Genomic DNA, 12314 nt, shown 5'->3' with positions numbered 1-12314 from the left:
ACTACTATTTTTCTGTCGTACATATGAGAAAACTGAGTATTCTCTAAATGGAGTATCTTATGCAAAATCCACACTAAAAATCAATAATAAACTTATGACTCAAACATGGATCAAATTTATCTCAGAGCCTTAAAAAATAATAATATATCAGTTACTCCTATCAGCCAAAGAAAACAGGCTTTGCCAACTTCAGGAAGTTTCTGTGCTGACTCCATTTTGCAATAATCCTGATAATCAAAGAAAATCTGCCTTTATGAACCAATAAAACAAAGCTTGCATGAAGCCAAATTGAAATTTGATGTATGTAATTTTCAGAGTTATATGCATATTATATGAAATAGCTAGTTAGGGATTCAGATTGTTATTTGCCTATAAAACTTACTTTATTTCACACATTAAAGATTTCCTGATTGTTTGGCTGAAACATCTTTAAAGTTTCTCCATCCAAGCTGCGGAAAATTGTTCTAGTCAAAACAGATGATCCCAATTCTATCTGAGAACAGAGAAGGGGTGCAGAGGAATGGAGAGAGACATACCTTAATTCAGCATGTTATTAAAACTTATTCTAAAAGACTGATCTATTTAGTATTACTCATCTAATTCAGCAAGCATTTATATTAATATTTATTAGCTGATAACTGTGTACCACACTCTGTGCCAAGTGTTAGAGATACAGAAAAAAACACGGTAACATCCTTGCCCTCATTGTTTCCATAACTGAATTATTAATGGTCAGTACCAAAGAGGTGCAAGAGATAAGTGCCTACATCCTCTTCCTTTGCGGAGTGCAGAAAAGATAGCAGACTCTTGCTATTGTCTAGAATTTCTGGTTAAAGTTGGATTCTGATTAATTTAGTTCATAATCATTTGTCTCTCTCCATCTCTCTGTCTTCCTCTCTGTCTCCCTCTATGTCTCTCTGTCTCCCAGTCTCTCTCTCTGTCTGTCTGTCTCTCTCTCTCTCTCTCTCTCTCTCTCTCTCACACACACACACACACACACACACACCCCACATGCGTTTGGATTTGTAAGCCAAACATCTGTAAATCTTTAGCAATGGAAAATTCCATGTCACCACTTCAACACAGAGGCAGGTTGGCAACTTGAGAGATGAGCTAAGTCAGGGTTGAAGTAAAAGCTAGTAAATCCGTAGGCAGTAGCTTAGAAAGATCCACCCCGAATCTTTCCAGTGGCCAGAGCTCAGTGTTCTTGACGGAGGTGGCGTACCTGGGAGGGAAGCCAGTCTACTCAAATAGTTCCTAATGGCGCCCTCCCTGACAGGATGACTTGAAAAGTAGCCAGGGTAAGAAAAGCTCTGTGTGTATCTCTGAAGCCTACTGTAATGTGACTGGGCCCCTTCTGGGCCTATCTGGCTCTGAAATCCCAGGAAAACTAGAAAAAATGGTGATGAAATGGCAATCATCTAATAATTCCTGAGCTCCAAATAATTAAAATTATTTTTGTATCTTCATATGAAAGAATTTTGACAAAGCACTGCTTCTTGAACTTGAGGCTAATCCTCTTATGTGTCACCATTTGGTTAAGAGTACAGTGGAGAGAGAGCGTATATTTCTTTCAGATTTTCTAGTTTTAAACATTCTGAATCATCTTATTTCATTGATTATAAGATTCATATCTTCCTCTCTCCACAAAATACATTTCAGCTTGTGAAATCAGAAGAATCTTGTGTCTACCCTCTCCCCCCAAAAAAAGAAGCTATTATTCATTGATGGTGCTTTTTAAAATCAATACTGCTTAAAAGGATGAAAATAAAGTACACACTCTTAGATATTCAGAACAACAATACGTAGGGGTAGGAATGATTTCTCCATTTCACAAATGAGAAAACAGAATCCCTGAGTGGGTATGGTATTTTCTTAATGTCTCTCAGAGCCATGACTCAAATCCAGAAACTCTGATTGCAAGATGCTGCTTTGAACCTCAAGCTGCTCTTCTCGCTCTGGAAGTAACCAGGTAGTTCACAAAAATCGAACCTGCCCCAATTTGTCCATTTTAACATGGAACTGACTGTATTAGTGTCTTTCCATGATAGAAGGTTTATTGATATCCTGTTAGCGTCTAAAAAGAACATGATACTCCTCAAATGGAGTAGATATTTAAATACCAAATGCTCTTTTTGTATTCACATGAAGGGAAAATTACAAGCAACGGTGCAGTAGCCTGTGAGCCTCTTGAGGAAAAAATCTGTTCAGTGGATTCAATATCCTAGCAATTAGGATTGTGCCTGGCATGTAATAAACCCTGAAGAAATATTTACTGAATAAATGAAAGAAGGATGTTTCCATCAAAGAAATGGAAACATTTATAACTTCTCACAGCTCTCTCATCCCTGGAGCAGTGATTAGATGCTCTGCTAACAATAGATGTAAACCACTCCTGCTTCATCCTTACCATGTACCCTTCCTGAGCCTCAGTGACATGAGGGTCACATCCAGGTAAACAATATTGTGACCCCTCAATAGACTACACACTATTGACATTACCTTAGTCCTACTGGAAGTTGTGCTAAAGCTCAAATTTCCTTTTTTATAAGCCACCTAGAGCTTCTAGTTCAGATGTGTCTATTTAAAGCATCTCGTGTGTACAGCAGGTGGTCTCTTCAAACTAATTCTCCTGTAGCGTGGAAACGGTAACTCGGCAGGAAAGCAGTCTCTGTTGCTTGGATGTGCAGAGTCCTGTTTACAGCCCAGTGATCTTACCAGTTGTTGTTAAAGCTGCACACATGTTTATAATGAACAAATAGAAAGAGGGTGCCACTGCCACCGTTAGTACCACTAAGAACTGCATATGTCTTTGTCCTGACAGGAGCCGCCAAAGTAATAACAGCAACACCTGTCTCATATTTTCAAAACACTTCAGTCACATCTCATTTCAAGTCTCACAACCACTTTGTGAAGTGAACTTCGTAATTTGTAGATGAGCAAACTGAGGTTAGGTAACTTCCTAAGGCCCCATTAGTAATAAATGAGAAGATTAAGATGAAAAGCTGGCTTTCTAGCCTAGAGTTTCTAACCCTGTTTCCTCTGTTCATGACTTCCTCTTGTCTGGAAGTCATGAAACAGCTGGATGAGGTCGTGGCTGGTGGAGAGCATGCTGCCCACCAGCTTACTAGGGAAAGGGGGAGGGCAGGCCATGGCCTCATGCTATTGCCTCACCCACTGAGTGTGTTTTTTCCTTATCTCAGAACCAAAGTAAGCCACCTGAGTTCTGAAACATGAGCAGTTGGGCAGCTTTAATCAATGCAGATAATCCCACTGCATTTAACAACACCAGCCTTCTTACAGAAGGCAATGCCTCCTTTTTGTGTGTGAATGGGAGATTTGCATTCTGAGTCACCTTACTCACCCTTAACAAATTGAAAACAAGTGTATGGCAGAGCCCCCCTCACTGTGTGGTGCGTGGTGTTCACACCCATGACCTTGCTCCAAGTGTCCATCAGTAGGTCAAGATCTTGGGACAATACTGTTGAATGAAGTCACTGATATTCCTGAAAACAGCAACAGCTTTGGAACTGGACATTATTCTCCTGGGCTCCAAGTCACTATGAACTGATGAGAGTACCTTGAGGGTCCATTTAGTGGTTGCCTAGCAGATGAGAGGTTCCATCCTGGTGACAAGTGTCCCAAAGTATGGCCATCTGTGGCTCATTCCTCTTCGATCTGGCAAAGACATCAATTCATAACAGGCAGAGGAGGCTGTAACAGGGGACTCTAGGAGCAGACACAGGTTTCCATTATACTTCGTACAGAAAGGGGTTATAATTTTCACAAGTGATGAACAAGAATAGGTGATGAATTACACACAGAAATAACAGAAGAAATTGACAATCATTACCAAGCGCCAATATTTTAGATCCATCATGTCTCATAATCTCAACAGATCTTGAGGTAGGTCCAATTATTATTCCCATTTTACATGAGAAGATTAAGCACAGAAAGGTTAATAACTTTTACAGTAATGTGTAGCTATTTAGTGGCACAACCAGGATTTTGACTCCATCTACATAACTCAAATCTTGTACACTTTTTACTATTATCAGCCATCTTGTCCAGGTGAAAACAAATGCCAGATCCCCCAAAATAAATGCACCTAGTCAGGAATAACTGGCTTTACATACCCAAGAATGTGGAGGAAGAAAATGGTTTGTCATACATAGAGGTAGGGAAGGAACCAGCTGGAGGTAATGTTTCATGAAGCTCCTTTAAAACATTTGCCTAGGAGCGGGGGTTTTAGTGGTTTGCTTCTTGTTACAGAAGAAAATCCCCCCAAAACATAAAATAACTTGTAATTTAAAAAGCATTTACCAGATACCTATTTCATGCAAAGCAAGACATAAGAAAGTGCTGCATTTTTAATGTTGTAATACACCTCAGCATGATCATACTTAATTTTCCTGTCAATGTCCTATTCTGGAAGCAAATTCTTTCAGGTTCTGACTTGTTCAAAGCTGTGAAAGTCCTGTGTATACACGAGGTAGAATGATAGACCCTGAGGTTTGGGAATAGAAATGAGTGAGGCACCCCAAGTCTCCAAGTAGCTTATGGTCTGATAGAAGAGCATGCACCTGACTAACACAGCAGTTGAAGGGAAGAAGAGCAAGATGTCAAGAGAGAAGGGCAGAGAATTGAGGAGACCTTACATTCTAAACAAGCATTGTGGTGTTATAACAGGTGTCGTGATGTAATGGAAACAAAAGGGCTTCACGAAGATCCAGGGTTGAATCCTAGCTTTGTGTCCAATGAGCTCTGTTACCTAGTAGCTCTATAACCTTGGTGGAGTTAGTTCACCTCTCTGAACCTGTTTCCTCATCTGTAAAATAATATATCTACCTCAGAACTTTCTTAGAAGAAATAATATAATTTTTAAAGTATGTAGCACTGATCCTGGCTTATTGCAGGTGCTCAGAAAACATGAATTCCACTTTGGACAATATAAAGATTGAAGCATTTGAAATTTCAATCGAATGTTCTCCTGAGGCTTAGAATCAAGACCATGTTATGAATTTGACTGAAAATGTTTCAGAGGGACAGGCATAGATATGAGTAAAACATTTGAGGGAAGGAGAGAGAGGATTGATATTTGGTGGATTAGGTTTTTCTGTTTTAACTTGTTGAAAAATATAATTTTGATACTTCTATAAAACATAGAGACTTACATTTCACAATTTGCGTAGCAGGTTTCCTGTTTACTTCTAGAGTATTTCTAAGTATAAACTTGTTTATCTCCAAGAAGTTGGAGACAGAGCTCTTCTGCCACAGACACGCTATTTATATTTGTAAAACCAGATCTTACTAGCTTTACTATGATGAAATTGCTTGTAGCTATGTTTAATTTTCAAAGAAAAGTAGCGAAGAGACAGATAAGCACCTTTGACACAGGATTTAGATTAAGATGACTGTCAAAGTAGGAAAGGTGAAAACAGGGTAGATTCCCATAAAGGCAAATGCAGTGCAAATCATTCATATTGGGGAATTTAAACACCATAGAATGTCATGCAGGTGAAACATTTCAAAAGCATGGCAGAAAACATTTTGGTACCTAATGAGCCACACAGTAAGGCAAATATAATTTTTTATTACAGGAAGAATCCTGTTGTGTTACTTAAAATGTGACAGCTGCAAGAGCCTAACAAAGTGCTGATTGTATATAGATGAAGTGTCAGAGAATTGTTTCCAATGTATGACATGATTGAGATGGAAAGATTTCCTAGAGAACAATGAAAAGAACAAGAATTTGGAAATGGTAGTGATTTGACAGAAATAAAGCCTTGCAATTAGAATATTTAGTCTTGAAAAAAGTAGTACTAGGGAAATGCATGTTCATCTTTCTTACTGCAAAACATAAAAATGAAAATGGACAATTTCAGTACCTGGAGCCATTTTGTAACTGAATTCATCTATGTATTCTACTCACTCCCTCATTTATTTTTTATTCTTTTTTTTTTTTTTTTGGCTTTGAGTAGATTTTGTATTTCAGTAATATGAAGATTTCCACTTAAAACTGTGACCTCAGGTTTGGTTTTGTTTCTCAGACTCCTGGATTAGTAGCCACTAAGCTACTTCAAGTTCTGGGGTCCATGTGCTGATCGTGCAAGTTTGTTACATAGGTATACATGTGCCATGGTGGTGGTTTGCTGCATCCACCGCCCCGTCATCTACATTAGGTATTTCTCCTAATGCTATCCCTCCCCAATACCCCCACCCCCTGCTATTCCTCCCTAGCCCCCCACCCCCCAGGCACCAGTGTGTGATGCTCCCCTCCCTGTGTCCATGTGTTCTCATTGTTCAACACCCACTTATGAGTGAGAACATGTGATGTTTGGTTTTCTGTTCTTGTGTCAGTTTGCTGAGAATGATGGTTTCCAGTTTCATGCATGTCCCTGCAAAGGACATGGACTCATCGTTTTTTATGGCTGCATAGTATTCCATGGTGTATATGTGCCACATTTTCTTTATCCAGTCTATCATTGATGGACATTTGGGTTGGTTCCAAGTCTTTGCTATTGTGAACCGTGCTGCAATAAACATACATGTGCATGTGTCTTCATAATAGAATTATTTCTAATCCTATGGGTGTATACCCAGTAATGGGATTGCTGGATCAAATGATATTTCTATTTCTAGATCATTGAGGAATTGCCATACTGTCCTCCACAATGATTGAATTAATTTACACTTCCACCAACAGTGTAAAAGTGTTCTTATTTCTCCACATCCTCTCCAGCATCTCTTGTCTCCTGATTTTTTAATGATCGCCTTCTTACTGCTGTGAGGTGGTATCTCAATGTGGTTTTGATTTGCATTTCTCTAATGACCAGTGATGATGAGTATTTTTTCATATGTTCGCTTGCCTCATAAATGTCTTCTTTTGAAAAATGTCTGTTCATGTTTTTCATCCACTTTTGAATGGGTTTGTTTGGTTTTTTTTTCTTGTAAATCTACTTTAGTTCTTGTAGATTCTGGATATTAGCCCTTTGTCAGATGAGCAGATTGCAAAAATTTTTTCCCATTCTGTCGGTTGCCGGTTCACTCTGGGGATTGTTTCTTTTGTTGTGCAGAAGGTCTTAAGTTTAATTAAATCCCATTTGTCTATTTTGGTTTTTGTTGCCATTGCTTTTGGTGTGTTAGTCATGAAGTCCTTGCCCATGCTTATGTCCTATATAGTATTGGCCCAGGTTTTCTTCTAGAGTTTTTATGGTGTTAGGCCTCATGTTTAAATCTTTAATCCATCTAGAGTTAATTTTTGTATAAGGTGTAAGGAAGGGATCTAGTTTCAGCTTTCTGCACATGGCTAGCCAGTTTTCCCAACACCAATTATTAAACAGGGAATCCTTTCCCTATTGCTAGTTTTTGTCAGGTTTGTCAAAGATCAGATGGTTGTGTTATTTTTTATTCATTTTTTTAAAAAAAAAGTTTACTGAGCATCTCAGACACTGTGTTAGGAAAAGGAAGTTCCAAGGAGAATGAAAAATAGTTCCTGCCCTCAGAGAGCAGTCTAATGGAGGATGAACAACTGCACAAATAACTGCAAGAGGGTGTGATGAATACAATAAAGCAGCAAAGTGATTAAATGAGGGGTGGGACTCGCATGGAGTTAGATGTTTAAGAAGGGACAACAGGAAGGTGAAATTTCATGATTTTATCATGGGTAGTAAAGTCATCAAAGTTATAAAGGAGAGTGTCCCATCTCTCTAGATGGGAGATTTAGTGGTATTCAGGGGTGAAATGTGGTATTTATCAAGTGGCAATGTAAAGCATGAATCAAAAAAGTTAAGAGTTCCTAAACTGTATTCCTGACAAGAACATTTTCTTCTCTTGGAAATGCTAATAGAGGCATTTCTGGTGCTCTACTAACCTGCTGTAAACATGCACACGAACACCAAAATCCCTGTTTATAATAGCAAAAAGCTGGACCAGCCTAAATATCTAATGATAAGGGAATTGTTAAATACAGTCTAAACTATGGAATAGATTATTAAGAGTATTAAGAAAAATGATATTTGTATATTTGGTAGACAGCAGGAAAATATCCAAATTACACTATTAAAAATGGAGAAAAAAGGTCTTAGTACAATAAATTGTTATGGTCTCGTTTGTATGGGTATGTGTGTATATACACACACACAAACACAAACACATACAGCTACCCACAAACACACACATACATATCCAGCACACAACCATGCATGTACCACTAGGGTAAGCTGTAGGGAAAGAGAGCAATGAGAGAGAAGGTAGGAAAAGCCAGAAGAGACAAGAGAGCCTCTCAATTTTTATCCTGTGTTTTTCTATATATTTCAATATTTTTCAACATCCATAGACTTTGTTTTGCAATTTAAAAAAGAAATGAGATAATAGCCGTGATGCATTGAGCATATTGTCTGCCATGTGGCAAGCAATAAATGTTAATTGACTCTTCTAAGATGGCAAGAAAGCACGACTTGCTCAAAATGATTTAAATCTCCATACAGTATCATATCTTTTTTAAATTTTATTTTAAATAAAGACAGGGTCTCTCTTTGTCACCCAAGCTGGAGTGCAATAGTGGGATCATAACTCACTGAAACCTTGAAATCCTGGGCTCAAGTGATTCTCCTGCCTTAGTCTCCCAAATAGCTGAGACTACATACATGTGTCACCATGCCTGGCCTGCATACAATATCATATTGATGTTTATAAATAAGTGTTTTCTCTTGCTAGAAAATGAAATAAATTTTCTTAAATTATAGTCAGTAGGTTTTTACCTTAACTATGTTGTTAGATATATGTTGTGCTTATTTAATCATTTAGGACTTCATTATTCAAAGCTAAGTGTGAACAGGAAGCCTTCCAAATCTGGATAAAACCAGACTTTGCTTATGCACCAGAAATTTCCAGCCTTCTATTATAGCTTTATCTGTAGTACACTAAACTTTAAACATATTCAACATTCAGAGTTTATTTTCCTGTTATCTATTTATTGCTGAAAACTAAGGTCAAATCAAGCTTACCCTGCAATAACCAATACATATTCAGTAAGTTAAAATGAAATTACGTTTTATAGAACTTTTTATTATAAAGAATTTGAAACGCTCTGTAAGTAGATCATCTTTTATTATATTCAGTCATCCTTGTTTTATTCAAGTTGTGAATAAATTGAATTGAAAATCAAATTGTTTTCTGAAATGTGCTGATATACTCTATTAAAATTCTTCGTGGTGAGTTTCTTTGTAATTAAAAGAACCATTTATAATTTCAATTAACATTTTTAAGTTTATTTGTGGGTAAGTTAAGCCTGCTGGATTTTCCTAACGCAAGACATTGTTTTGCCAAGGAAATGATAGAAGTTTCTAGGTTGTGATAAAAAATACTGAAACGTCAAAAGCCATTTCTTTTTACTAGTTCATTGTGTTATTAAGTGCCTTAGAACCTATTCTTTCTTTATTTTTATTGGATTGATGTGCCAAAAATATTTTTTGTGTGAAACAATAGCAATGATATAATATGTATGTTTCTTTGACTTTTATTATACCCATAATTTTTAATGTTTGAAAATGTCTAAAATTTGGCTTGTGAGCAAAGGTACAGGACAAAATTGAGGTATGACCCCCAAGTGGTCAAGCAGACTGACACCCCCTAACAAAACTTAGTTAAATTAAATGACATTTCTTACACAACTCATCACCAAACTCTTGATTCTCTCTTCTATCAGGCTGAGGGTAACTAGAGACTCTTCTCAATACCCCATTGAGTTGAGATTCCCATGGAATTTTCTTTTTCTTTTCTTTTTTTTTTTTTTTTGCTTTTTATTTTTGAGATAATTATAGATTTACAGCTATAAAAAATAATTTTACTCAGTTTCCACCAGTAGCAACATTTTGCAAAACTCTTGCACATTATCACTACCAGGATATTCACATTGATGCAATTCGTCAATATTATTCAGATTTTCCTCAGTCGTGTGTGTGTGTGTGCACGTGCGTGTTTTGTTCTGTGTAATTTTATCTTATGTGCAGTTATTCATATCCACCACTACAGGCAAAATAGCAAACATTTTCATCACCACAAGGATATTTCATGTTGCATGTTTTCAACCACATCTCCCTCCCCATGACCCCCAATCCTCTCTCCCCCACCCTGCTTGTACTTTTTACAAGTTGAGAATTGGATGATGGTATGTTTTCTAGGTACCTTTTGGGAAGGAACTGATTTCTCATTTTCCTCTTATTAATGTCTGTGAATAAATTATAGTAAAAAAGGATACACTTGAGTTGTACGTGTCCCCATTGTTCGGCAAAGGAACTAACAACGTGGGTGAGGGGCTGCCTGGGCTGTGCAGCATCTCTAACTCTTGAAGGAACAAAGCCAAATTTGCTACCTTTGTTTTCATTACCAGATTACGCTCGATTTGAGGCCAAAATCCATGACCTACGAGAGCAGATGATGAACCACAGCATGAGTTCCGGGTCCGGGTCCCTGCGAACCAATCAGAAACGCTCCCTCTATGTCAGGTAGGCAATGGAGTATTTCTCTATCTGCACTTTGTGAGTGGTGCAACTTGAGAAAACAAAGGCAACACCGTGTAGCAACAGAACATGTGTTCTAATTAACACCTACTCATCAGTACACCACTGAATGACCTTATGTTTAACGATTTGGAATAAATGTTCGAAATGTTATTAGATTAAATTAGTTAAAGGTGCCTGCTTTTATCAAGTTATTCTTTGGCAATGTTATGATCCAGGATAAAGTGCCTAGCATAAGTTGCAATAACAATGAGAAGAAACATTTTCATTTCTAATAAATCTTAAATTGAATATGTGGGCCAAAGCCCTGGACATTTGCTTACCATCAGTGTGAAAAGAAAATATGCCTGTATCATCTCCTAACCTGCCTGATATTGATTGCATTAACTTTAGTGCATTGATTTAAAATCCACAGCGTTCTTCTAAATAGTTATGTGCTTTTCTCTAACGAGTTTTGGCAGAAAGACTTCCTTCTGTGTCATCTCATTACCAGTTGTTCTCAGACCATAAAAGTTACTTGTTCCTTGTGTGACAAAACTCATTAATCTACCAGAAAAAGAAAAATGATTGATTGAACGTGAAATGCCTTCCAGCCTTTCATCCTAGTAGCTGACTCTTGAGTAAGATCCATCAGCACTCAACTATAACATGCTCCTCTGCTGAGAAAAGCCTCCTATATTACTTCCAAACTTCATCAGTGCTTACTGTACCTTTAAAAATAATATAAGCGCTAACAGACAAAAGGAAGAAATTGATGCCTAATTAATGGTCAACATGAATCTATGTACCATATGGAGGAAACATGCCTATTCTTAATATATTCTCCACTTCCCACTCTGGCCCAGAATCCAGTCTGACTCCAACCTGAGGTCATATCCTTCTTACCTGAAATTTTAGGCATGAGGTATGTGTTGTAGATACTAATTTACACACTTGAGTTGAACGTTTGCCGTTGGTTCCACTTTGGCTGTAAAGTTAAGTTTTGTGTGTGTTTAGTATTCACAGCAGGGCTGAGAAGGGAGTGGGATTCTGGAAGGCACAGCTTATCATAGACCTTAATTTCCTGACTGATCTGATAAGTCTAGACTCCCTTCTTCCAGGGAAGCCCTGAGATACAGAAAACAAACAATACAACAGGTTATTAACCTTCGAATTTGGCCAACTCCATTTCAAAGATTATTTTGATTCCCTTGATTGTAATCTGTGACTGTTGAGAACCTCCCTGGAACATGTCTTGGAGTGACAGCACAAATATGATGGAAAGTTAACAGCTCATTTGTGGATCTTCTTCTCTCTTGTGTTGTATTGGTGGTCTGCGTGCTACCAAATATTTTTAAATCTTGAAATATTTTAGTCCTGGGTAGCAAATTGGAAAATGCTAGGTTAATAGGACAGAAATAAATCAGTCAATGTAACTGAAATGGTTATATATAATAAAACTGGAAGGGAAAATTACCAAGTTGTGGGTATCTTATTAAGAAATAGAATGCATAAATTGTTGTTAAGGTACTAGAAGAAATTTGCTGAAATATATTGCTAATAGCTATTAATTGTGGAAGATTAAGAAAATTAAATGAAGTGATATGATATTATATGAAACTAATACACTTATTTGAAAGAGTAGTAGTGAGATTCAAATCTTTATTATTTAAAATGGTAAATAAAAAGTATAACATACAGAAGAGACAAAGACTTAAAGTAACAAAGTTATAGTTGGAGATTGTATTGAAGGGAGGAACCTCTTTTTTAATGAGACTCAAAAATACTTGACACTTCATAGGAAATTCCCCA

The 12314-nt window shown here is 37.2% G+C and overlaps 1 protein-coding gene across 33 annotated transcripts in view; it reads left to right on the top strand.

Moving 5' to 3' along the window:
- The window catches only part of DLG2 (discs large MAGUK scaffold protein 2), a 2157409-nt gene that overhangs the window by 1984654 nt on the left and 160441 nt on the right, over positions 1 to 12314 (top strand). For all 33 annotated transcript variants that reach the window (XM_064365356.1, XM_012469540.2, XM_012469543.2 and 30 more), the window contains one exon: positions 10394 to 10508. In XM_064365356.1, the coding sequence (XP_064221426.1) occupies positions 10394 to 10508 (115 nt within the window). The remainder of the gene's footprint in view (positions 1 to 10393; positions 10509 to 12314) is intronic.

The sequence above is a fragment of the Aotus nancymaae genome, unplaced genomic scaffold, assembly GCF_030222135.1.
Source record: "Aotus nancymaae isolate 86718 unplaced genomic scaffold, 86718_ANA_hifiasm-v0.15.2.pri h1tg000059l, whole genome shotgun sequence".
Classification (NCBI taxonomy): domain Eukaryota; kingdom Metazoa; phylum Chordata; class Mammalia; order Primates; family Aotidae; genus Aotus; species Aotus nancymaae.
The sequence above is the reverse complement of the archived record's forward strand: the minus strand, read 5'-3'. Positions and strand labels throughout refer to the sequence as shown.